The following is a 27,571-nucleotide window of genomic DNA, read 5'->3' as shown; positions in this document are numbered from 1 at the left end:
TAATATCAACCAAAGTGGGGATGTGATTTTTTAAAATATCTATCAATAAACACATTAGAAGCAGTGAGACATTAAGTTACTGTTTTGGTTCGAAATATAATGCATGGTAACAAATGTTAAGATAAATAAGACTGGGACAAGACTAATAAGAAAAAAATAAACTCAGTCTTGGGTTAAATTATTAGACAAAGTATATTCAGGTGTTATCTATCCATTTTCTATTGTTCTCAAAGCTAACAGGTTATGGATTGTTATGCACGTGGTTGGACAAGAGGTCAGGGCACTAGTATCAACCTCAGGGTGGGGACTCCGAAATGTTGTGTGCAGGTGGCTGGAAAATAAAACATCAATCCTTCCTTTGGGACTCACAGTGGCATGCAGGGGAGTGTTGGGTGTAGCTGTTGCATTGTACTGAATACCATCAGTGAAGAACAAGGGATCATATCTTAAAACTACATCACAACCTTTCTTTTTTCATCCTACAACAGCGCAGAGTGATTCAGTCTTTGAAATAGCTTGATGAAAATAGGCAAACACAGACAAAGACAGAAGATGAGTCTTTTGACCAAGAGAATGAGTCATTTCAAATATCCAGTCCCCTTTGCAAATCTTTCTCCAGGCAATGCTTTGGAATCAGTTTTCAGTTCCTTCATACACACTTGTGACAAAAGAGTTGAGTAAATTGATAGACTTGTGCTATGTACAATTTCTAAAACCGGCATTTTTAAGTTCCCTTGTGTACATGCGTAACTGCAAGGAGAGTCGACTCATCTACCGGCACACACATAAATGAAAGCACATTTAATAGTGTATTACAATGGAGTTTCTTTAAAGTGAGATTGAATGACTTGCTGTGAGAGCAGAACAGTGGTGCATGGTGCAAGAAGAGCTAAAAATCAGCTGTCAGTCACATCACGTACATGCTACTCTCTTTTCATGACAAGTTCAACTGAGGATGTCTGTCTTAGAAGTGCCCACTACTGTAAGTGAGGCTCAGTTCAACATGGAGGTACAGCTGTAAACTCTGGAATCAATGGAAAAGCTCACAGAGGCTGCAAGATAGAGAGATACAGAGATAGAGAGAGAGAGGGGGGCCGCTTGCTGAATAAAACATCCTGAGAGCACTTTCATGTCAATCCCTGTTGGCTGGGCTGGAGGAAACCCAAACTGGATTTCAGCTTCACTGCAACAAAGGCCCCGTCAAATCAACAGCTACTTCTACGCAGATCAAGCAGTCGAAAGCACAATCAGCGCGAAGGGAATCTCTTCAAACAGGAACTGATTTCCCATGGGCTGGTGACAGCAAATACAGACACACTCAGACACAGCGATCACCTAGGAAACTACTCACTATGAGAGGAGCAGGTGTTGGCTCTACAATTGACCTCAGTGTTTGTAACAAGAACACACCAAATACACACCTAATTGACATGGCATACACATATCATATGCAATGCAACATTTTTGACATCTGGCATCCTGATACATTCTTCCATATAGAATCAATACAAACAGCAACACACTGGAAAAACATCAAACTGGCAAACCACTACAAGTCATATAAAAAGGCTTTTTTCAAGAAATCTAATCTTCAGCTCAGATGAAAACACGTTGCCGTCCTCTATACTGTTATAAATAAATGACGTTCAGCTCCCACCTCTACTAGCTACTGCACTCCACACTGTTACCTTTTTCTATTTCTTACAACATTTTTTTCTGATAACAGTAGGCCCATGAATTGAAAAGAAAAAAAAAAGTTATTTCCTCCAGGACACGATCTAACAAGTAGAGCCCGACCGATACTGGATTTTTGGGGCAGATGCTAATACCAATATTAGGGAGTAATAAAAAATCTGATATCAATATATATATATTAAACTTGAATTAAGAAAAGGATCAAATATACATAAAACGCTGCCTATATAACTTTAAAAAGTATCGGCTCACCCATATATCAGTTGGGCTCTACCAACAACAACCTTCTTTTGGATTTCAATGATTCTGCAAAGGTTCAAATAAAAACTAGAAATACTGCCTCGCGGTTGCATGCCTCTGCCAACCAGTCAAGTTGCAGTTTACATCCATGTCTGTCCAGACTTATATAATATTTATAGAGAAGATTTTGAAGGAATTTAATAAAAAGGTACTAAGTGTATTTTTGGCAAAATGGAATTTATCACTGTATTGAGTTTAACTGAGTATGATTCCAGTGAATAATTTCCAGTGAGAAACATGCTGTCTTCACTTACTGTAGAAACTATATTTACAGAAGAGTACAGAGACTGATAGAGAGCTTCTTCACATGATTCAACAATAATCACCTGAAGCTCAGTATCAGCAAAACCAATGAACTTGTGGTGGACTAGCAGAGGAACAGGAGGCCCCCTGTTCTGGTTGTCATCCAGTGAGAGGAAGTGAGGAGCGTGGACTCATACAAGTACCTTGGGAAAGCAAAATGCAGAGAAGCTACAAATTCTACAAGTGAAATATGGTCACAATCTCCCCTTCTGTTCCTGAGTTATGGAATTGAATAATAGCCAGAAAAGTGTTTTTGCAGAACATTATGATGTCACAGTGAAGTTGACCTTTGACCTTTTGGATATAAAATGTCATCACTTTATCCTATTATCCTATTAGACATCTATGTGAAACTTTGAGATAATTAGTGTGTGAATTCTTGAGTTATGGCCAAAAACGTGTTTTGTGAGGTCACAGTGAACTTGACCTTTCACCACCAAATTCTAATCAGTTCATCCTTGAGCCCAAGTGGATGTTTGTGCCAGATGTAATGAAACTCCCACCAAGCATTCACAAGAATGGGACAGACGTGAGGTCACAGTGGCCTTGACCTTTGACCTCTGACCACCAAAATCTAATCAGTTCATCCTTGAGTCGGAGTGGACGTTTGTACCAAATTTGAAGAAATTCCTTCAAGGCGTTCCTGAGATATTGTATTCACAAGAATGGGACGGACAGACAGACAACCCAAAAACATAATGCCTCTGGCCGCGGCTGTCGCTGGCATGAAGGCATGAAAAAAAAACACCTCCTGTATCAACCCACACGTTTCTCTCTGAGTGCTACTTAGCCTCTTGTGCAACATTTTTAACAGGAAACGTATGTTGTGTGCGTATTAAGTGTATTAAGTACTGGTGCTGCTGTTCAAGCTCAGTGTGACCAAGACAAACACCAAGAAAGAAAAAGAGAGAAAGTACCAAAAACACAGGAGGTCATCAGATATGTCACTTACCCAAATCTTTGGATCCTTGACTCTCACTGGCCAGTTCACCCATTCTGACCAGAGCATCAAAGTAGCCTTTGGCAGCAAATGTCACATCTAGAGACAAAGAGAAGCAAGAACAAAAAGGAAAGCAGGATTGTTATTAAATTAAAAGGTTACAGTGCAGTGTAAAAAAACAAAGCACTACACGGCTTAGTTTTGTGTAAACTAAGTCGACAGCATTCTGGCCAGTGACGCTGGAACATTTGCAGTCTTCTCCTTCCTGTCTACCTCTGCTTTCCCTCAGATGTTTTTGAAGTGATGAATCATAGCTTCTCACCTTCAGAAAATAAGGCAATACTGAAGTTGCTACGCGATTACTCAACATCATCTTGTTGGCATTCTCCATGCATGATTGCAAAGAGGAAATTATCGCCTGATAGATTATCTGTGCATGCTGGCCAAGCTGCACAGGCACTAAAAAATGTTTTGTTAGGTTTTGTTTCTAGATTGGAGTTATAATGGGAAAGAAATTCTGTTTATTATACCTCAAATGTGTATGTGAGTGTTAAGTCATTGAGATGACTTTTTTGGCAAGTATGTTTTCCATACACTTAACATTCTATGAAGCCAGGATTATACTTCATGTTTTGACACTTATATTACGTACCACACATTGCAGTGACTCAAAAAGTCATTCCTTGCAGTCATTCCTGAGTCAATTTTGGTGTTTACGTCTGTCTGGAACAGAGTAACCGAGTGGTAGTATGGATGTGCTGGCGCTTTTTGATCTGTGTACAAATGGGCCACTAAAATTCAATATTTGCCAGCCAATAGCTCTGAGAAAACATTGTTGTCCCACCAAGGAAATAACAATGTCAAGCTGTTAACCACATGCGGTTAACCACCATTGGCCTTTTCCTTCTTCCATTCCATTTCATCTTTTTTTTGTCGATATGTCTGAACACTGGACATCAGGGAGACATAGTGACTTGGGGAGACTGTTGATAAGCAGAGAGATTTAGGTACACCTATATAGACAAGGACTAAACCTGCTGGGGTGTCATTCAGCGACAATGAATGTCCACAACTTATGGATGACACTGCACCAAGACTTTTCATTGGAGAGGGCAATCAAACTAAGACTTTCCCCCTATTATCAGTCAAATGTATATCACATTTCTAATTTCCTCTAGAATGTAATGGGGTTTACTGACTGTGCATAGTAATCTGTTTATTCACTGATGTACAGTAGAGTCCGAGGGTCACGGAAACACATGTACAGATATTTGCAGATTTGTGCATGCACACCTACAGTGCTCATGTACATACAAAAAAACCTTTGCTCTAGATCTTCAGCATACACAAAACAATCGTTACGGTTAATCATAATCAGCAGCCATATCTCTTCTTGTCTCTCACTGACTAAATAAAGATCAAGAGTACTCGTGGTTGTCCGGATCAATATCCACCTCAGCCCCTATTATTCTAGCTGCTGCTGTGCTGGCCAACAAAGGTCACACAGGGCAGAGTGAGCTTCCAGTGATTTCTGTCTGACTGCCATACATCCCGTCAATCAGCCCATCTCCGGTGAATAATGGCCACCGCTTTTGGAAGTGAATTCAACAGCGGTCCAGGTGACAGATGGGCCCTGTGCCTGCAGACAGCTGCCAGGTGAGAGACACATTAACAACAATAGCCTGGCAGGGGCAGGCTAATTCTAGCAGACAGATGTAGCCCTGAGATATAGGAAGTCTCTCAGGCTAGAGACCTCGGAGGTCTGCTCCAAGACTGACGGACATATGTTAATGCTAATCCCAATTACAGCTGAGTCAACGGCAGAAAAGGCTGCACATTTCCTCCGTCTTCCCTTGCTGGAGGAACACCTGACAAACTGAGCGCAGAGCCTCCAGTGCATCACGGCTGATTTCTCTTCATTATGCCAAACATGCCTCCTGCGTGCCTTGATGTGGAAAGTGTGTATGAATGTGTGTGTGTGTGTGTCTGCACATGTGTGTTAAAGGGGTTGTGCGAGTAGGACGGCGGGAGCTACAGCAGATTTTCAAAAGGGATCTCCATTCTGCAAACACTTTCTTCTTGTCGAAGCTGCTCCTGCATGGGAGAGTGTATGTTTGTGCAATTGGGTGGCAGAGTAGATAAGCTGGATCTATATGGATACTTTACTTCTGTCTAATGAAATGTGTGGTGAGGGGCTCACAGAGACAGACGGAGAGGATTACGGGATCTCGGATTGTAAGGCAGACAGACAATCCGGAGGGGAGGGGCTCATCTCAGAGCCACTGATCCATCATCCTTCGCTATAGAGAAGAGGAGGACAAAACCACATATCTCTCAATCAGGACAACAATCATTTCCTCTACCTGTGTCACCCTCATCGTGCTGTCAGGGGACTTGTATAACAAGTTCCAGGCTGTGTTTGATAGGCAGTTGGAGTCACTCAGTTGTATGCATCTGTTGCTTTTACACTTACCAAACACTGTGATATTTAGCAACTCACTGCTGTGTTTGAAAACCTGGAATGCACCCATATCCAGATCTAGCAAGCCTACCCATGAAGCCCTTTTGGCATTTCTGGTGTTGAATAATTTCAGTGATTGCAACATATGGGTGAAGTGTGTCCTCCCATCCCCTGCCCCCGCAAATCAGAGCCTCTTAGTCCCTTGGGTCTAGCCAATCCTGCAAAGTGGGTCTTTAATGGCTCACTGAGTCCCTACCAGTCTGTCTCCTACCTTCACCAAGGCCAGGATTAGTTATTGCGTGTGTCAGGGGGAAAGAGGCACAAGCAAAGGGAGAAGCCCCACTAATTGCTGGATTTGTTGGGACTGTGGGGGCTCGGCCTTGGGTTAAGTTTGAGGATGTTTTTGGGCAAAAGTTTGGGGATGTTGTTACAAAGTCAGAGGGCAAATGAAAAATGGTGTGCGGGTTTAGGAAAACATACATTATACATACACTTTGTTAATCTAGCTGCTCACAGTGAGCTATCCTCACTTCTGCATCAGATTAGAGACCTTTTTGTTTTTCTTTGAATACACCTCCACTTCAGTATAAAAGCTGTGCCAGAGGGCTTTGCACTAGATGATAAGGCCTGCCCATTTGGCAGGAGGATAAATATTGTCCTTTTTTAGTAAGACAAAAAGGAAAAGATCGCTAGATAGCTATATATACAGAGGGAGAGAAAGAATAGAAGAGTGTGAGAGAGAGAGTGAAGAGAAGACAGTGCTGGCTTGGCTGTGTGCCTGAACCTGCAGTGAAACAGGGAGCAAGGAGAAAATAAATGAGAAAAATAAAAGGACTTACTGGCGAGGGCTTTTTCATAGTTCTTCCCCATGGCAACAAAGTTCCGTAAGCAGGGGTTGAACTGCTCCATGATGGTCTGAAACAGAAAACAAGAGATAGATGGAAGGTTTACTTATCAACAGAGAGGGGTCAAGGGCAGAGAAGCAGGACTTACACTTTGCTCTTTTCATTTTCCCTTACACTTCTCTCTGCCTCTTCCCTTCCCTTTCTTACATACCTCCCTCAGCTGAACAAAATCGGCCTTGTACAAAGTGAACATCTATTGACAGATCTTTGGACGCTCAGTGGTTGTCTTGAATGTAAATGAGGGCACGAATGGGTTCCTCCACCCACACCCTGCCCTCTTGTAGTGAGAAATAGTCCAGGTGAGAGGAGGCAGGAGAGGCTAGGGTTGATTATGGTGGCGGAGGAGTGGGAGAAGTACTCGTGGACTAAAAACAGAGTGACTGTGAAATTTGCATTGACGGGGATGCATATAGTTACCCTAGAGCATTAGATGATGGACGCTGAGGCTCATTATGGCTGCTCAAGAACAGAGAACTCTACAGATGAACATAATATATAGAGCTGCTGGCCATGATTGATCACCATCAATGCTATGGCATGGCAGTGTATTGTTTATACCATGACTGGACACTATAAGAAAGTTTCTTGTTATAACGACATACCCACTTATCTTGTTATAATAAGAAAAGCTCCTCGTTATAGCAAGATAAGTTGGTATACTAGATAATGAGAGAAATATATCTTTCAACATGAAAAATAAAATATTGCATTATATTGAGAAACCAAGATTGTTTTTGTCATGACAGCAGCAATATGCTGCATTACTGTAGAGATACAGTACGATACTACACTGCAGGCAGAGTCAGTTTAAATGCAGAGAATGCACAATGTCTGACATCTCCCACCATCATCGTTTCCTCTACTTCCCTTACACCTCTCCTCTCCTTCCTCCTCCTGCGCTCCTCCAGGGCTTCCTCCAATTAGCCGGTCCCCAGTCAGCGAGTCAGGAACAGCCAGGGGACAGAGAGACAACCACAACACTGCTGCAGCAGCAGTCCCCACACAAGCCATCAATACTGCAGGAGAACACTTAATAATCTACTCTTTCGAGCCTGAATCCACACTGTGGCAGAATAATATGGCAAGATGCCACTAATGTCAAACTGAAACAACCCCCCAGCAGCTCATCCTGAAAATCATATGTCTCTCATCTTCAGTCAGACCTCAGCATTTTTTGCTTTTTCTTTTATCTTGCTGTCTATCTTTTGTTTTTAATGAGAGCCGAGATTTGGATATGATGGTATTCAATATGTGTGTGTGCTTGCTGTGGTGTGTATCCCGTCAAGAGTTGGGAGTTCAAGTGGCTTGAGTGCAGCTCAACCCACCTACAGCAGAAATACCAATGAGTCAGACATAAACACCCAATACTTTCAACACCAACAGTAACTATTTTACTATGCCTCTTCATGACTATGCTTGTATCTAAAGCCGGTGCAGCAAAACTTGACTGGATTACAAAAATAGGAACGATGATATGATGTAATATGAAAAAAAGCTGTTATGAGTTGCCTTCAATTACAAACCATAAAATATAAAGCTTGTCCTTTTGTATATGATTTTTATGACTGGTTCATTTGTGCTGACAATAAAGCTTTGTTATCACATATTCAATTTTAAATTACATATTAAAGTAGTTGTTTGAAACATAGTCAGCCGCATAAAAATCTCCGGATTGTGTATAAAATATTTATCACCTTAAAATGTGGTCTTTGTGGCAGAAAATGGAAGTGAGTAACAGCAGTAAGCAAAAAGGTAGGTCAGGTGTTATTCAGGTTCCCATGGCTATTGGCTGGATTAACACAGAGGTCCCATCCTCCTCTTCCACTGTTAACTGGGTCTAGCCCTCAAGCAAAATGGACTCACAGCAAGTCCACTATGCACTGGCTCAGCAGCTTACAGGAACACAGCAAGATTCTGGAGAGAAATTTATTTTGAAAAAAAAGGATAAAAGACAATAGTTGTTCCTGAAGAACAAAAACTATACTACAGACTACTATAGCTGATTGCTTTTTACAGAGGGCATTGTTTTACATTAACTTATTGAAAACCTACCATGAAGACATGTCAGAATGAGCAGTGCAAACTACTCTACCAGCAACTCATGTTTAAATGAGTTCCCTTTATTTACCATCTGGCTGTGTTAGTCTAATATACTAGAAGAATAGGAGCTTAATTGGGGGGAGAATCCCTTCTTACATTACACACTGCGCTCGTATAAAAAGGTATTCCCGCTCTCTCTGCCTCTGGGAAGATGAAAGACTAACACATCCCTCAGGACCTCGCTAAGGAAATGTTTATTCCTAAATGTTTCTTCGCTCTGCCAGATTCTGATGTAAAGTGCATCTCATTGATGAGGACGGGGTCACATGAATGTGTGCAGATTACACACACACACACGTGCGTGCACTCATGCACACACCTACATTAATACAAGGCTTTATAATAAAGAGTGGTGGTGTTTAAAACTGGTGGGAGGATTACATAACAAAGCAAAGCCTGGTGCAGCATCATTACGGCACACTCTCCCACTGAAGAGGCCAAAGGTAGCTGACACAGACCTGGCCGCCTTTCTTACACATGCTGCAACGAACACGAACACGAACACACACACACACACATACACTGACCCACTGCCACTGAATAAATAAACATACAGAAAATATGCACAGTTATGGAACAACTCTACATAGAGAATAAGATGATTAGCTACTGATATAACTGTTATATAAGGGACATCAATTACAGTGCATTTTAAATGATATGCAGCCAAGGGGAAGTGGAGAGAGAGAGAGAAAAAAAACTAGTAAGGTAGTTTCTTTCGTCATCTCTTCCCATTGTTGCTAAATTTGTCATCCCAGTTCTCTTGTACTACATTGTTACCCTAATTGTGGCAGCTAATTGGGAAATGGGGCCAGGAGGTACTTTAAGTTGTGTGACTTGAAGAGAGAGAGAGACACACACACACACACGGAGAGAGAGAGAGAGAGACGGAAATAGAGTAGAAAACTGCAAGGGTGAAATATTCTGAACAATGGTATATAATGATATATGCATATCCTTTCCCATTCAAAAACTCATCTGTATCATCTTTCAATTAAAGAAATAATAAAATAAGAAATATGTCACGGCTGAAGTGTAATCTGTTCCTTTCCCAAGACGGAGCCCCTGTCCATTTTGTGAATGCCTTCCACAAGGACTGAATGAATTCATTATCAGCACTCGGGGCAAAAATTAAAGCAGACAATTAAAGGAGGGCAGAGAAATGTCTCTTACAAAATGAATTAAATCTGTCTGACACCCATTTGCACCGAGAGCTGACAAAGGAAGAATATGCAGAACTCAGGAGCACGAGCATAAAGGCTGCAGATAAGGGAAAACATTATTAAGAGGATTAAAATGATTTCTCCCAGAGCTCTAACCAAATAAATTATTCCACAGCGTGGAAGTAGCAATTGAAACAAGGTCAGTGTATTAGAAATAGATTGCAGACTCAAACTATGGGATATTCATCCATCTCCCTGCTCATTCTGTTCTGGATGTGTGTCTCTCTCTCTCTCTCTCTCTCTCTCTCTCTCTCTCACACACACACACACACACACACACACACACACACACAAACACAGTAATGACATTCAAAGGGGGTAATTTCAAAGTAACACCAGCTGATAAAAATTGGTGGGGGAAATCACGTGCAATCAGAAACCAGGATGCCATCCTATGTTCCTTCTCGCCCTCCCCTCGCTCATTCTTCCTCATTCCTTCTTCTACACAGCAACCAGTGCCAGGCCTGAAAACGGCCAGGATCAGATGAGCACTGAAGCCACCAATTACTGTATTTGTGAGGACTATAAGACATGTCATGCAGTGACAGGCAACAGAGGCAGCCCAGCCCAATGATGTAATCAGGGAGGAATGTAGAGAGAGTGGATAATGTGTGGATGGACATATGACAACCGTATAGTCAGTCTTTTCTCTCTTAACGAGGAGCAGTGTGAGTTTATGATGGGTCTCAATCAGCTGGAGAACAACTGAGACCTTTAACATAAACTAATTACTGTGCCGAGAGAAAATAGTAAGGTTGCAGTGTAATCGTCTGTCTGGTTGAGTCAACTGATTGATGAGGAACACTGGACCAATATGTGCATGCGTGAAAGGCTAGCCCAGGCCTCTTTGTGGCCCTTACAGTGGAAGTGGGCCAACTAAACCGAGTCACTTTTAAGAAACACAATATTGTGTCATGGGGAAAGAGAGTGTGTCTATTGTTTAGGCTGTCATTTACTTAATAAACTGATCATGAGATGAGATGCATCAGGATCTGGGTGGCTAACTAGTTCTTTGGGGAAACCCTGAATTATCAAAGTGATTGTACAGATGGATTGAACACAACAACAGTACATTGTGTGGTCTAACAGTCTCAATCAACTGTGTCATTTAAGAAGGATCTGTAAATGTTGCTCTATTATGTTCTGATATTATTATGTGATGCTGAAGAATAACACCCTAATACTGGTGAAAATGTCTACTGAAAAGAAACACAGCAAGCGAGGGTACGGGCTAAATAAACTTGTTTCATTATTTATCCAGTTAACGGTTTTAAAATTAACTTTGCAATATGCAAACATTTGCACAAGAAATTAAATACATTTAAATGTAGAAAATCAATGCCACTTAGTGCTGCCTCAGGGCAGCAAATGCATATTATTGCAAATCCACTGCTACCACACTGACTAGGTCAGTTTAGAAAAAAATATATATTGGCAAAAAAAAAGAACTTAAATGCAAATTATTTATGTGTTCACATCTTCTTCATTACCACAGAAACCAATGCATATTAGGGTTAAAATTGCTTTAACATACGAATCTGACATCTGCAACAGCATGGATATGGATCAAATTCGCCTTCAGTCTAAACGGCCTCTTAAGAAATGGCTGCATCACTTTGAGATAGGAGACAGATTGACCCAATCAACCTGACAAAACTACATTTTTGCTGCCTTCAGGAGCACATCGTAAATATCACAATCATCAATTGCACATTCATGAACAATACTACGTAGAGAATGCTATATACAGTACATAGTAGTGGCAGTTGGGATTTCTCATTGAATGATAATGATCAATGCATGTGAATGTATGCTTCCTAAATCAATAACTGATTGTAAAAGTTTTTTTATTAAATCTTGTATTTTAATTTTAAATGTATCACTGCATGTACATTATAGTATAAAAGTGACTTTGTAAGAGTCTTTGTCCAACTTTTAATTGTATTGAAAAAGTGCGTGGGCAAAATGTGAAAATTCCAGATGTGTGAGATGTATGCCCTGGAATTTTGTCAAGGGCCAGTCGAACTCAAACTTACATGGTATTTATTCATGGTATTTATTCACAAGTGAGCCAATTTAGCACCAAGTCTTTTCATTGCTCATCATAAATTGTTTATATGTTTTAAACTATTCCTCTTGCTGTCATCACTGAAAATGTCAGACATGTATGCATTATTGGAAAGACGACAGCCATTTGCGAGAGGTTGCATTCCATGGAAATTTCATTACATTTCACCAGAAGAATGCCAATTTAATTTAAAGCTCAAGCTCGAAAATAGACAAAAGTCAATGTTGTGGCTTCTGGCGTATCCTCACAAGAGATGGTAGCAAACTTCATGTTAAATCAGGCAACCCCAGAGTAATATATTAACAGGAAATTCTTGCAATATAGTGGTGTTTTCATCCATTATCAAGGGGACCACACTATAGCTGGGGATGTGGAGTACAAGGAGTCTGAAGAATTACTGCAGAGCTAGTGAACAAGTGAAGGGAACACAGCCAAATTATTCTGTAATACAGCTAAACATCCATACAGAATCTCATACAGAAAGTCAAATGCTTATTTCAGTCCATGTATACACTTTGGATGGATGCCATGAAGAAGTTTGTCCTTCTTGCATACCTAAAGTCTTACTAATACTGCAGTAGGCACAGCATGTGCTTTCAGAGGGAGCCAAGGCGAACATCAAATCCGAAAATACCACGTGAATATTTGTGTCCTTTCCAAGTTGTATTGAAGACAGCAAACCTTTCAAGATCGTGAGCAGAGAGAAGACTCTGTACAGCTCACATGTTCTTTTTGTCACGGGGAATACAGAGTATATCATTGTGCATCAATCATGTTAAACATAAACAGGATGCATACTGCAAAAAGACCAAAGACCGTCTTCTTATAACTTCAGAAAGAGCTGGCAATATTTTGTTTGTTGATGCAGCAAATACACATGGTTTCAGCACTTGCTCAGATAATGTTGTTGCTTATATCATGCAAACACAGCGTGAATAAAAGAAGAATAAGTGTGAGTTTCGGGTTTAGCGGTGTGATTGTAAACATAACGTGCATCGCCCGATGGAATTATCCCAGTTTTCTGTTGGGATCGGGGGGAAAGGTTTAGTCTCCTTTGACCTGAATAAATAACTTAATAGGGATTTTTTTTTCTCTGGAATGTCAAAGAAAAGTTGACCTCTGGTGATCTCTCTGTCCAGCTTTATTAAGCAACACGAAGCACTAGTTATTACAGCTAACATATTAGTAGCAGGGATCCAATTATGGGCTGTGGCCGCAGAAGTCATATTAAAACTCATGACCTTGCAAAATCTTTAAGAGACGCAAGACGAGAAAATCAGCGCTCCGCAGTCAGTTTAAGAAACACGTTATATAACACAATAAAGAGTTTTGCATCAAGTGATTTTGTGATACTGCTTATCCAGTCATGGCTCTGAGTCCAACATGACTCGTATGACACGACAACTGTCACCACAGATTCAGATTCTTACTAACAATTGTCCTTTTACACTCCTCATGCTCTTGCCTTTCTTTGCCATGCAAACACATTATGCACCTTGCTACAACCTAGGACTCTAGGGGGTGTAAACTGGAGTTGGTCAGGGATTGGTCTGCAAACTCCTGCTAAATTGAGATTAATAACAAATACAGACAAATCATTTGCAATAATATTTAATTTATTTGCACTACAGACAGGATGGCAGCTGTTCATGTGTACTGTATCTGAAAAATTCCTCAAAGTAGATGCACCAAAACAATGCAGGCATGTCATGCGGAAGCAAAATGCTTTATCATGTTGAAGGTGCTTGCAGTATTCCTTCCTGCAAGATGTTACATTTTGTTAAATGTCTTTTCATGAAGCTATGCCAACACCAAAAGATATATCCATTTAGGGGTTTTGCTTTTTCCAAAGAAAAAGCCAAAAGCCGCAATTTTGGCAGACTCAATCACAACCTGACTAGACATGAGGCTTGATGACTATATTTGGCCCCCCAGTTGTCTACAATGGGTCTCAGGTGGGAAGAGAAAAACAATTCACCCCTCAAATAAGTTCTTAGTCCTGACCTGCTCCCACCTTTGAACTGCGCAGTCTCTCCTGCTGCCCGTGAACAACAAACAATTTGCTTGCCAGGGAGTAACTGTTTACTGGGTTTGTTTGCTTTGCTGTCATCTGCAGCCAGTGTGATCCTCCTCCCCCCCCTCAACATCAGCCACTCAACTAACCCAACACAGGCGCTGGTTACCACAGCAACCAAGACCTAGACTTATTTCCTAGCTTTAGTTCTCTGACCAGCAAAAGACTCCTTCATTTTGGTAGGGATAAGATAATGCATTACTCTGAAATCCCTGAAAACATCGTTCTAATTCAAATCAATTGTGAAAGACTGAGCTCGTCTCAGCTTTTAATTTGATGATGATGCATCTCTGAGTGACAAAAAAAAAAAACGTACATCTAACAGAGAGTTTGTGTGAGGGCAAGGAGGATCACAGTGGTTAAATAGGAAATGTGGATGCATTCTGAATTTACACTTGAAAAAGTAAATTACCCATTACAAAGAGTGACATAACAGTATGTCTGCTGCATTAGTCACTTTACATCCCACTGGCAAAGTTTCAAAGCGTAGAAATGTCCTCACCAAAAGGAGCATTTAAACCATGTGGGTATGCATGCTGAATTTCCTATTTTCTGTAGCATTGCTGGTCTGGGGCTCAGAGGAACTGTGCAGTTGCCTGCTCAGCTAGTCTAGTGGGTGTAGTGTGGCCAATGCTACTGAAAGTAGCAGCATCTGCCACAGAGACATACAGTAACACTAGCCACAGGCATGTTAACTGTTACCCATGACCCATAAATGTAAGGCTATTGTCCACTGCCACAGCAACAACTGAAATTTTCTGTCTCTGCTTCTTCTGTGTGTCTCTTTCACTCTGTGTAATTACAGCTTCACCCTCCACAGTAATTAGGGACTATTTCAACAAGGATGTGGAATGTCTCCATCTATTTTTCCCTTTCTTCATCTCCTTCTCTCTTCCACCCCCACGATGAAGCATTTGAATGCTTTCTATAAAGCAAAGTACATCCTTAAGTATGCTGCTTTTGTGAGAGACAAAGTAATATTTTGGATGTTAGCCGTGCTAACAGGGTGACTTCAAATAAAACCTTTACTGTCAGCGATGGCTATGAAGCTTCTTCGTCAATACAGAGCATAGCCTTGGATTGAGCACTGAGCATCTCCCGTCTCTGTCCTTGAAAAAGCAGTGATGAGTAAAAGAAAAGAGAGAATGTCTCTAAACCATCCGCCCCCAGACGTGCAGAGAAGGTGGGTGTGTGGAGCAATAGTCCTCTCTGCATCGCAGTCAAAGGCAAAGGGAACAAATCTGCTGTTCCACAGGCAATGAATGTTATGATATCTCCTGCAGTGCATAATGCAATCTTTTCAAGGCTCTGGGCACAAACTTGTTGAAACTATATTCTGGCAGCAAATGTTCAGGAGCTTAACTCCATTAAATCGCATATTATAAGGCAAGCGGCACCCGATGAAACATATTGCTGGGAAAAAAAAGGGTAAATAAAGTGATGGATGGCATCTTCATTCAACTGCTGGCAGTGACTTCAGATGCCTTCCTAATGCAAGACCACAGGGATGACACACTCGATTGTATATGTAGCAGACTGACTTGGTTTACACTGGATCCCTTATGGGACTTTTAGAGAGCATGTTTCATCAGCTATGACAGGTTCAACATCTCCTTTCTACGCTATCTCTCTCTCTGAAACAAACACATTCATACTTGCAAAAAAAAACCTATGTAACCTCCCCTCTCCATCTCTTTTCTTCACTCGCCTTCTCCAGCCCTTCACCAACTGTAAGTCTTTTAGCACAACGATATGACAGAAACGCATAAGAATAATGGCACGTTGTTGCTAAGAGACCACCTGTTCAGATCTCCCACATGAGATTGTGGTGGAACCGTAGTCCTCTTATCATCATCAGAATATCATTCATTTGAGTGTAGTGAATGTCACAACAATATTGCAACTGAGAGAGAAGCCTGTTATATAACAAGATGTCTTTTAGGCAGAATAACTGAATTTCAGATAAGGGATTTTTATTAAACAGCATACTGCAGCAGTATCAGACTCATGGCACAATGAAGATCTTATAAGCAGAGTATAGTGTGTCACACTTGATCCGGTTAACGTCAAACAACTATTTCGCCTTCTCCATAACAGTCATTTGAGAAAATGGTAACCAGTGTTTTCCAAGCTGTGTTGACAATTAAGGAGTGGTGTTGCATGGGAAAATGAGTGGTGTCCTGAGGGCTGGTAGAGACAAGACACACCCTTCTATTCCCTTACCTGGCAGGGTGTGTTCAAAACCTGCAGCGCATGTATCAGGCACAGGTCACATCACACTTCCTGTGACGAAGACTCTAAGTACATATGAGTTAGAGTTTCGTTGTGCTAAAGGGAGTGTTCGACTTAATCCATGTAACCTTCCACAACCTTTACACTTGGGGATAAAAGTTTATGTTTGAATCATGGTAGATGTTAAAAGGTCACATTATTGACTGACTTAACACAAAGCCCTATTCTTCGTCGGCCTCCGCTTTGATTAATCTGTTAGTTGACTTTCAGCTTGTCCTCCCCCCCCCAAGCCAGGTCGGTGTTCAGACTTCATCTATTGGCATGTTAAGAGGCTTGACCTGGAGCTCCGCCTCTTTCAGACAGCCAGCGACACACGACCAGCTGGTGGAGATGACTGTGGTGCACACACAGGCGCGCACAAACACGCAAGCACCGAGTGTCAGTCTTAAGTATCTGTCTCACCCTGTCAGCGCGGGAATGACTAGATGCCAATCGCCACGTCTAAGACCGCCTGTCTATGTGAGAGGGAGGAGAGTCGAAGTGAGTCACACAGGGATCATGCTGGGATTGCTGGGTTTACAGGGTTGACTCCCCTGTTGATTAAGATAAGGCCATCTCAAAAAAACCCAAGGAGTGCCTCTGGCCTTTATCACAGGAACAACATTCATAGTGAGATTCTGAAACTCCTGTCTCACCCTTTCTGTGCTGACAGTCCCAGCCCTGTTAAACACACACACTCAACTGGGCTAACATGAGTCACAGCAGTGCAGTTACCCCCCTCTTCTCCCCTGCCATTACTCAGTACCTGCCCAGCTGCCGGCTGCAGTGCTGCCATATGTTTTTACATCTCCTCTTTTTTAGGAGATGTCTGCATGTGCGCAAAGCAGACATACACAATTACTGTCTACAGTGGGATTCAAATGTGCATTAGGAAGTTCAAATCAGTTTCATTTTTCCCTAAAAGTCATTGATGGAGTTGAAGTCTCCATGTTTACTCATCGGAGCAAACTGCAAATAATTAGTGAGTCCATTAAAACAGGTAAAAAGGTACAACGAGTGAAAAGTATGTAGTATGAATGTGAATATAAAAACTTTGGTGGATAAGTATATTTTGAGTCCCATGCAGCACAGCAATAAGAAATATCCAATAATTGTGCCCTACTGTCTGTGCTGACCTGTCTGTGTGATGGGGTGAACTCTCAGATTTTGGATACATTTGCATCTTTTCAATTACTTATATAAGTAATATAATTTTAATACTTATGTAACAAGCCCTGCAGCTTCACCATTGCCTCATTGTGGCTAACAATACCCTGAAATTTATGTTGACAGTCTGCAGTTCCACCTCAGACTAAGTGTCATTTAGCATCCAAACTAATAGCAGCACAAGGTTCAGTGACCAAACGTGCCAAATATGGCCTTAGCTTAATAATAAACACCATCTCTTTCTACTCCAAGTGTGGTTTCAAGGGTATACTGACAGAACCTTATGGCTGGAGTCAAAAGAAACCCATCCCTTTAAATATTAAAGCATACTAAGAAACTTGCTTTTACAGTGTAGGGTCGGTGCAGAAAGCAAGAAGAGTGCCAAATAAGCAGTGACTATAGATAACATCCTCTCTGACCTCCTAGCCTTTGCCACTGGGTCAGATCCGCTGTGTGGAAGAGGGACTCTGTCTCTCCACTCCAGTGCCTATCAGCGTTCCTAGCTGTCAGGGCTCTGACGGGGGTGTCTTCACCCCAGAGACATAGACCCAGTGCTGGGCTTGCACTTGAATGAGCAAGAGCATCTGCAGAGGGTTCAGTATCCATACACCTACAACGCGTCTATGTTGATTAACCTATATCAGTAGGTGTAAACACTTGGACAAACCCCCGACAGAGCATCGCACACGAACAATTCAGTACAGAAATAGCCACCTGAAAAATTTGCTTCCCATGTTGGCTCTAAAAGAAGCACCAGTCAGTCAGTCTCTGCTCATCTGACCTCCTTTCTGATGGATGTCTATTCCCTGCAGGGCAATGAGCAGCTCCCTTCTACCTGCTCTGGAGCTATGGCCTTCTGTTAGGGGAACTACTGCTGCCTGAGGGTGTGGGGGTTGTTTAAAGTAGAGTAACATTTAGTTATTATGTATAAATAATGAACTGTAATGTTTTGACAGAGATCTCCTTCGGTATCAGCTAGCTTTTATCAAAATAGAAACCTGAGATTATCACAATGCAGACACAGGTGTGGTGTTCTCGTAACAGGAAGTTTTGTTAACAATCCATCAGGAGGTGCCTGTAACTCTAAAAACATAATAAAGGTAGTGAACCAAAGCCAGCAATAACCTTTGGGAAGTTTTAATGAATTATACAGTAGTTAGTGCTGAAAATTGTCAACCATTTTGATAATCAATGCATTTTTCCAAGTCTTTTATCAAACAATATGGCATGCATTTTTGCTCGTTCCAGTTTCTCAGATATGAAAAAGAATATGTAGCTTGTTTCTGTTTTATATCATGCCAATAGAATACATGTTGGATTTGGACTATCAGACAACACAAGCAATTTAAAGGCATCATTTTGGAATTTAGGCACCTGTGATGGACATTTTTCTTTCCCTCCTGGCTTACAGAAAGATCCATTGGTATAAAGATATTCTGTAATTTTATGCCCTTCCGTTTTGCTAATAATCCTTTTAATCCTTTTTTTGTGAGGCTCTACAATTGCATGCGAAGTTCAAACAGGTTTTTTTTTTTTTTTTTAGGTAGAGAACGTGTTTGAATGTTGAAATCCCTGTGGGGTAAATGTTTACTTGTTGCAACAGAGAAGCCCTCTGCCCTCAAACATTGACTTCAGGAATGCAATGCGTCCCTATTTCCGCAAGAGAACTATAGAAATCTACAAGAATCCAGGGAATAGCCTACATGGGCCTACATGTAGGATAGGCTAAGTGAGTGACTGAGTGAATGAGTGACTTCCACTTTGCAAGCACTGCTGCAATTCTGTCTTCATTATCAAATCAATTATCACCAAAAGTGTTGCGCAAAAGTAGCAATATGGAGGCGGAAAAAAACCCCAAACACAGATCATTTTGGTCGATTGGCAACTGATCAAACAATCAACCAACTGAACTACTGCGCCTCTCCCTAAAGAGATTATCGAAGAAAAAAACCATGAGGCACCGAGTGCGACGATTTGATCAATGAATAATAAATTCGGCTTTATGATGGAATTAGACTGTGTCTGACGGCTGAAATCACATTAACAGAGGCACTGCAAAACTTTATTAATTAGTTGAACCCTACCTTATAGACATTTTCCGTAAAGCGGTGAACCTCGTCGGTGCGAGACATCGTGAAATCTTCAGCCAGGACCATAAACGTTTTTTTCCTTCAAACGTGTATCCGTGTGAAAAAGGGGGGGAGGGTAAATACAGGAATTTAATAAAACAATAGGCGAGGAAATGCGCCCGTGAGAGTGAGACGATGCTGCGCTCCCGAAGCCCCACTCCAACTAAACACACCTTCCCTCTCCAGCGCGCACTGACAGCCCGCTGCTGCCTTCAGGGACTCTACGAGAGCTACGCGGTAGTTCTGGCAGTCTCAGATGCACGGTGCGTGTTCAGTTAGAAATAGAGTAAAAACACATATCAGGATAATGCAACATTTAATACACGTCATTGATTTTGTAGATCATAAGAATCAGTGCACGGACAGCGAGCGAAACAGGCGCGCTTACAGCCAAATGCAATATTTCCTACAGTATTGCAATGCAGCACCATCTTGTGAAAGTGCAGATTTGCAGCCCGCCCCCATATTTCTGTACCAATTGAGCTCCACCATTCCTATAATATAGAGAGGCAAATGTGTTTTTGTATAAATACCATCACATTTTGAAATATTGTTCTTATCCTTAAAAATATATATATGTAATTATAATGAGCCTATATTGACACTTCCGGTTTTTGCTTTAAAGAGCTTGGCCTATTCTATGATTGGAATCCATTTAAAAATTAGCCTATGGGAAAAGTTAAAAGTTGTTTCAACATTACAATCAGTATAATAAATCAAATGTTGTTTAATATAACACAGACAGGGCCACTCTACTGCATAAAAATGACTTATTTGATAGGTATTTAAGTATATTTTTCTGCTAATACTTATGCACTTACACCTAAGTAACATTTTGGATTCTCAACTTTTTTACATTGTGGTATTGCTACTTTTACCTAATAAAAGGACCAAAATACTTCTTCTACCACTGGTTATTTTTGTCTTCAGAACATATGAGTTCTTTTCAAATAGCAAATCTAACCTATTTCCCCCCATGTTAAAACAGCATTATTGTGACAAAGAATGCTCTAAATGAAAACAAGTCAGCCAAAAAAACATAACAGACATAGTTATGGTATAGACACCCACCTTCCAGTGTACCACCTCCACTTGTATGCTTCAGAGGAACCACGCACATGCATTTTGCTCTTTCTTCAGCCTGTCCATAGCCTCTGTGCACACAAATTGTGTAATTTAGGTAACCTATAAAATGATGTCAAGTGCAGTTGTCACCATGAAGTTTATCTCCTTTCTGTTTACAAAATATTATATGTATATAATTGCATTATGTAAGGCCATAAGCTAGTCATACTCTGACTGTTATCAGTAACACCGTAGGTGATGTTTTTCTCACAGTGGGTAATTTGTGTTAGCTTCATTGTACATGCTAATTAGAGACTAAGTGCCCACTTAGTGTACGATTGTAAATAGTATATTGGCTTTCTTGTCTAAACATGTCCCATATATCAGCAACATGAGCTTTCTACTTTCTGTCAATAACTACACACATTTCACTGATGGGATGTGAATGAAGACACCTGTTTTGTATGCTGTCGATTCAAAAAACTATCAAGGAGCGCCCCCTTCTGGAGAAAGCGTTTTACACACTCTGAAAACAGGAGTAAAATAGTATCAGATTCAATGACAAGGGAGCCATAGAATCTTTATTGTCATGCCATTTAAAAAAACAGTCAGAAAAAAGAAGGTAAATCAGGTTGTGAAAGGAAAACCAAGAAAACATATTGTTGCCACAGCTTAATTTAATACGTAGAAACAACTGAATTTTATGTGTAAAACATCTAAAAATGAGTCTTGTAATTTCAGTTATGCCATAACCAGTACAGTTACAATGTGACATCACTTTTCTAATGCATGTCAGACACAGAGGAAAAGAACATTTCACTTCATTTATGTAGTTATTTGAGGGGAGCAGCAAACCCAAATACGATCTGCAGGTCCCCACTAACAATGAAGGATGAAATACTGAAATTAACAGAATCCCCATCAGGACATAGAGAGCCTACTGTAATGGGAGGTCAACACTGAATATAAACCACAAATCAAGTCTGTTAGGCTGTCAGCATCTCTCTGTCTGGCTTGTCCTTTGCTTCTCTCCTCTCTATAAGACAAAGCCAAAAAAAAAGAAAATACAATCAGTTTGGCATCAAATACAAATATATCAAGTATGTAAGGAATGCTTCACAGTGTGAAATAAGACCACCAATACCTGGTCCAGCTTTAGCTGCCTCTGGGACTTCTGGTATTGGTTCAGTTGGGACCTCTGGAAGTGCTACATCTTCTCCCTGTTGCAGTAGAAGGAACAGAAACAACACATGTTATGCAGACTAACTAGATTCAATGGCTGGGAGAGCAAAGCATTTAAACTGCATTTGAATTTAGAAAATATTTAGAACTGTTACTAGGGAAACTGTGTCATTTTTCCCCTGTATTCCTTTGTTGTCTTAATAGACATTTAGATATTTTATTCTACTACAAATGCAGTTTTCAGTGCAATACAATCTATGTGTTTCATTAGTTTAAGTGGAACAAACCCAGTCTTAGAATCAGTGTCTCTTTTCAAAACCGAATCACAGTCATTTATGTAGTTTGACAGGCTTCGGAGTGTGTGTCATTTGGAATAATAATTAGATTACAAAAGAGAAAAATAAATGTGTGGAAGTTTTAATTATTAATCAACCAAATTACAGCCTATTTTTACATAACAGTGGCTCTCTTTAAAATTCTTCTAACCTCTGCTAGAATTATTCCCCTCCTTGAGAAACAGATACAGTGCAAATCTGAGGTCAGAAAACCAGCATGCAGTTTTGGTATGAAATCCCCACTTGACTCTCCTCACTGCTTTAACCACAGCACTGTTCCATTGGAAGTGCTGTGGTGGAAGTGGCCAACAACCGAAGCCTGTAGCTACACCAGGCCTCAGTGTGTGTAACTATAAATGTGAAGTGGGGTGTTACAGGAAACAAGCGTGCATGCTCAGCAAACATTATCTGTATTAATAAAGGTTAAACATGCAGCTTAACACCCACCTGAGTGATAGCTTCCAGCTCTGCTAAAACAGCATCCTCATCCTCCTGCGTCAGGGATCCGGCCAGCATTTCGTCTATTTGCTACAGGAGCAGAAGATGTGAATTAGCTTTTGGCCATTATCTCCAATGAATAATAATGACTTTGAGTTGTGCACAATACTGGTTTTAATAAACGATTAATGGAAAAGTCGAAATAACTGCAGGTGCACTTGACTAACATCAAGCATACACTTACCCTTTGATATTCAATTGATTCTTGGGTCTCATCCAGGATTCTCTCCACATCTTCTATTGACATTATCTGTAACAAACAAGAGAAGGAAGCCCATGTTACAGAAGAAAAGTGTTTTGGATGAAAAGTGTTTTCCACATATTCTGGCTGGCTCGTGAATCTTCCTGGGCAAGATCTCTACTCTGTATCCAAGGATGTGCAGCAGTCACACCGCTATAGTCAAGGCTTTGCTTCTTAATCCTTTAATCTTCAAACAATGTGTGCTAGCTATGCTAACACAAACCACACGCTTTCTGTTCTGCTGCTCAATCCTCACCCAAGGATAACATTAAAGAAAGCATGCTTATCAGTGGGAAGTTTGACATTGTAACAGTATACACTCACATATCACAAGCTTACGGGGGTATTATTATGCCTTTAACAGGATTGTTAAATCTGTATTATAAACACAAAAGACAAGAAAAAAACATAAGAGAATATCTACCTCGTGCATACTCTTCAGACAATCATTGCCAACTTTAAGCCCCTCGATGACTTTCATCTCAATTTGCATGAATTCAATATCTTGAACCTGTGGACAAATATTACCATGTGAAAAATTCAAATTGCAAACTTAAAGGCATGCATAACAAACAAAAACAACTAAGTTGCAAACTTTTATAGATGGTCAAGTCAGTAAGCTGTTTTTATGTTCCCAAACAAAATTGACTTCACAGTGGTTATGCTATATACAGTTCAAAACCAATCATTTCTTACAACATTGACTTTGAGACAGCAATTCACTGTAAACAAACAGCCAAGAATGGCAACACATCTATCATTCTATCATTTTCTACCTGTTTTTTACCGCTTGGATTTTGCTTGGATTTTGTAGAAAACCTGCTTGATTGAATTATAGCACAAAGGGAGATTACAGCACAAAGCAGAAGCAAATCATAAATTAAATTAGAGCTCTCAGAGTTTCCTTCCATGTCAGATGGTGGAATGATTGAGACACCTTTAGAAATGTTAATTTCTTATTTTAATATTCACATGGAGTCCTTCTTGTTAAACACATTTCTTTTTTTTTTTTTTAAAAAAAAGGATATAGCTATCAGATGTAGCCATGAGCTGTGGCTTACTGGCTATTGCCTTTTTTTCTAAGTTATTAGAGAGGTTGGTTTTTAAATAAATAAGTTGAACTGAATTAAAATGAACTAAATCTTTGCTTTTCTTGGAATCAACTCTTACCATGCGCTCCAGGTTAGAAATCTGATTTTCTGTCTTGTCTAGAAGCTGATCCTGATACCGCTTCTTCTTAAGAAGCAGCAAAGCCTTTCTGCAATAAAAAAATAAATGAATTAATACATAAATGTAAAGATATTCTTAGGATTTTCTGAGGTATGCCCACACTGTGTAGCACTACATAGAGTTCTCCAGATACAATTGTAGAGGTACAGGTAAAAGGTGCATTTTGGTCAACTGTACACATTTGTTTAAAAATAATACAATAAAATAATTAATAATAACTGTACCTGCCTACATAGTGGTGTCAACCTACACTGTGATAAGTATTATTTCAGATCTGAACTGTACTGACAAAATGTTGCTGTATTGTTAAAACTTACTCTTTCCTGCCATCTTTTAGCAATTGCTTTGCCAGAAGTCGCTCTTTCTCCAATTGTAGAGTGATTCTCTTTTGGTACTGCTTCAGCTTATCTCTCTGCTGTTTCAATTGCTAGGGGGGGAAAAAAAGTAAAGTTAAAAATAAATATCTCACTAGTTTGCAAAACACTACATAGCACAATGACCAAAAAAAATCCTTAAAATATGCACAATGTTCACATCTCTCAACATAATGCAAACGAATAACAAAACAGATAGGTATGGCCTAATACATGATCAGAGCTGAATCAGTACATATCGGACACCTTGTTAATAAAAAATTAAGAATATATCTCACAATGGTCATACTCAGTATATGGCTGATTTGCACTGCATTACAAGGTTAGGGACTTTATTTGTTTTGTGTCCATTCAGTGTTCGAACTGCTGTTGAAGAGACAGATGTTGGGGAACACTTTGCTCGTACAAATAATTTATGTCTAATGACTAACTGCAGTGAAATCCAATGGTAAACACATCGGCTAATACTAATCCATATTGCAGGCTGCTAACACTAGCCTTGTATTCATCTAACGGGACTAATCTGCTGCTTCCACCGCTTTCAGCTCACCAAAATGGCTTTGTCTTGTTCCGTTACACGAGAAGGTCGACTCTTTCTCCCAAAAACGTTTCCCATTATTTAGCCACATCCCCGCCACATTCTCCTTCATCAGCAGATAAAGTATCACTTCTTACTAAACATTTTGCCATGAAAATAAACAGCCTAAAACGGCTAGCAAGCTAACCATCTTCCACCATATCCACAGTTTTTCCGTGTTTCCTACGGCAACTGAGGCAGGACATTTCATGCATAGTCAACGGTATTACAGGACTACCCTCTCTCTCTCTCTCTCTCTCTCTCTCTCTCTCTCTCTGTGTGTGTGTGTGTGTCTCTCTGTCTCTCTCTCTCTCTCTCTTCCTCTCTCTCTCTCTCTCTCTCTATATATATCTATATATCTATAGATAGATAGACAGATAGATAGATAGATAGGTAGATAGATAGATAATGATCATAATTAACTCAAAAAAAATGTCAGATTAAACACACTATAACTGCAGAAATTATTTATTATTGACAAGCTTTCAAACTAACATATTTGCACCCTGACATCACTGTAATTGACCGGGTGAGAACCATGGACAGTTCCTGAATCCCCAGGGGATCCAGGATCAGCACCTTGGACAGCGATCATGACACTGCAAAAATAACTGACAAAACAAGAAGACGGAAGAATGCCTGGGCTGATCAATTCAACCTACAGGTGTCACAGTTTTTAATGAAGTTGGCATAGTTTTGTTTCGGTCCAGAACTCTCCAGTCACATTGAGTCACATTTACATGGGCTCTGGTGGCAAATAAATGAGTCACATACCCCACTGCTTCAACAGGACAGTTTTTATCGAATTGTGTGGAAACAATATTTTTTTATTGAATTGTTTATATTACTGTGCTGTGAAGGCAGCTGGCGTGCCCTGCATGCAAGTCTGATAAGTTCATTTTGTGAACTATTCAAGACACAGTCCAGCCTACAGGCTGTTATAGCAGTGAATAATGGCACAATAACACATGTGGTTGAATATATTTTATGGTCATACATCAGTTTAGTTTGATACATCATCCAGCATAGAAAACAGCATACAGCCTATTTCTCCAACACTGAAGAGTACAATTTCTTACCCACAGGATACTGTGGGTCGATGCAAACACACTACTAATTTCTTCATATTCCATTCATGTTTTACCAGCTGACAGTATCTAATGGCACTGGGTTGTGTATGTAATCAATTATTTCAGAGTGGAATACCACTACAACACAGTAAACAAAAAAAATATTACCAGTTTTGTCTTGAAGGTTATTGTTGCTGAGGTTGTGTCACAGCTCAGTTATAAACCCCTGGATGTGAATTAAAATCCACTCTGTTATGCTCATTCAGTCCAGGGTAATATTCCACATGCAGCTGCTATACAGTCTCCAAATGTATCAAAACAATCAATTCCTCAGCTATGACTATTCCACTCATCCCTGATAAGCAGGTCATACAATGCAACACATGTATTACAACAAAAAAGAGATGCTTAAACCAGTGACAGTTACACATCTAGAAACAGAGAAATAAAATTAACCACACATATCAACTGAGTATCATCTTTGGCTGTTTACAACAAAAAACTATGTTATCTGTCAGTGACCTCTTTACAATGATCCATTGTTTTCAAAAGTCAAAAATATGGTGTTTTATTTCATATGGCACCGTTAAAAATTACATGAAGGCCTAAAATATCAAGAAATAAAATTACCTCCAAAGTAGAGTAGGGATATTGCAAAAATCAAAATACCATGATGGAAGGAGTGTGTATTAGTCATATTCAGCCATCGCACTTAACATCAAAGTACTGACCATGTTGATGATCATATCCATGCAGACCACCAGAATATAGGAAAAAGCAAAATCAAACAAACACACACAGACAAAAAAAACAAAACATTTTTTGATCCAATCAGTTCAAAGACTTGATTTGGCTCACATACATGCTTACATTGGACATTGCAGATGATGATGTATGGAGCCATAAATCATGACATCAACAACAGTGTTAGATCAACCTGTATAGGGCCTCTCTGTTCAGAACTGCACGCAGGGCTTTTGAGAGCACTGCATTGGTGTGTTACTGAGGTAATTGCCTCATATGGCCTGCTATCATGTTTCAGACTGGGATGGCATACTGTAGCCCCTGTAAACAGGATTATGCCATGAAGACAGCCTTCTTGGTAAGAACCCAGAGTCTCAGACAGCGCTTTTCTGAAAAGGATTCAGTACGTAGCAGGCTACACCTGGAGGTCAGCCCCAAAGTGTCTGATCTGGGCATCAGTCATAGATAGATAGGCGGTCCTCATACTGGGCGTATACTGCAAAGACAATTATTAAAAAACACACTTTAATACATTTGCATTTAAATAACAGCATTTTAAAATATTATCTTTAAGTGACACATTAAAATGGTGTGATCCAATCTATGTTCTTGTGATTAT

The 27,571-nt window shown here is 40.2% G+C and overlaps 3 protein-coding genes across 8 annotated transcripts in view; all 3 read right to left on the bottom strand.

Moving 5' to 3' along the window:
* Nucleotides 1-19,818, bottom strand: part of baiap2a (BAR/IMD domain containing adaptor protein 2a) — a 51,799-nt gene extending 31,981 nt beyond the window's left edge. For all 5 annotated transcript variants that reach the window (XM_067571464.1, XM_067571461.1, XM_067571462.1 and 2 more), the window contains exons 1-3: nucleotides 19,592-19,818; nucleotides 6,539-6,614; nucleotides 3,251-3,337 (exon numbers count right to left, since the gene is read on the bottom strand). In XM_067571464.1, the coding sequence (XP_067427565.1) occupies nucleotides 3,251-3,337; nucleotides 6,539-6,614; nucleotides 19,592-19,663 (235 nt within the window). In that variant the 5' untranslated portion in view covers nucleotides 19,664-19,818. The remainder of the gene's footprint in view (nucleotides 1-3,250; nucleotides 3,338-6,538; nucleotides 6,615-19,591) is intronic.
* A 1,542-nt stretch (nucleotides 19,819-21,360) lies between these two features.
* LOC137168143 (charged multivesicular body protein 6-like) lies at nucleotides 21,361-25,333 on the bottom strand. Its single transcript, XM_067570638.1, has 8 exons — nucleotides 25,112-25,333; nucleotides 24,505-24,614; nucleotides 24,128-24,215; nucleotides 23,382-23,468; nucleotides 22,901-22,966; nucleotides 22,666-22,746; nucleotides 21,846-21,921; nucleotides 21,361-21,737 (listed from the first exon to the last, which is right to left on the bottom strand). Exons 1-8 carry the CDS (start codon nucleotides 25,175-25,177, stop codon nucleotides 21,688-21,690), a joined length of 624 nt encoding a protein of 207 aa, XP_067426739.1. The 5' UTR covers nucleotides 25,178-25,333; the 3' UTR covers nucleotides 21,361-21,687.
* Nucleotides 25,334-25,647: 314 nt separating this feature from the next.
* ttyh2l (tweety homolog 2, like) overlaps nucleotides 25,648-27,571 on the bottom strand; it is a 32,750-nt gene continuing 30,826 nt past the window's right edge. Inside the window, exon 14 of one of the 2 annotated variants that reach the window (XM_067570708.1) lies at nucleotides 25,648-27,448. In XM_067570708.1, the coding sequence (XP_067426809.1) occupies nucleotides 27,368-27,448 (81 nt within the window). In that variant the 3' untranslated portion in view covers nucleotides 25,648-27,367. The remainder of the gene's footprint in view (nucleotides 27,449-27,571) is intronic. The other variant, XR_010924256.1, reaches the window with a different exon arrangement.

This window comes from Thunnus thynnus, chromosome 17 (genome assembly GCF_963924715.1).
Source record: "Thunnus thynnus chromosome 17, fThuThy2.1, whole genome shotgun sequence".
Lineage (NCBI taxonomy): Eukaryota > Metazoa > Chordata > Actinopteri > Scombriformes > Scombridae > Thunnus > Thunnus thynnus.
The sequence above is the reverse complement of the archived record's forward strand: the minus strand, read 5'-3'. Positions and strand labels throughout refer to the sequence as shown.

What these genes read in the sequence shown, in the direction of transcription:
- LOC137168143 (XM_067570638.1), bottom strand. Translation starts at nt 25,177, where the DNA reads ATGGGAAACGTTTTTGGGAGAAAGAGTCGACCTTCTCGTGTAACGGAA. An exon ending in AACAAGACAAAGCCATTTTG is followed by an intron (nt 24,615 to 25,111) that starts GTGAGCTGAAAG and finishes TTCCCCCCCTAG; the next exon opens with CAATTGAAACAGCAGAGAGA. An exon ending in GGCAGCTAAAGCTGGACCAG is followed by an intron (nt 21,738 to 21,845) that starts GTATTGGTGGTC and finishes TTTGTCTTATAG; the next exon opens with AGAGGAGAGAAGCAAAGGAC.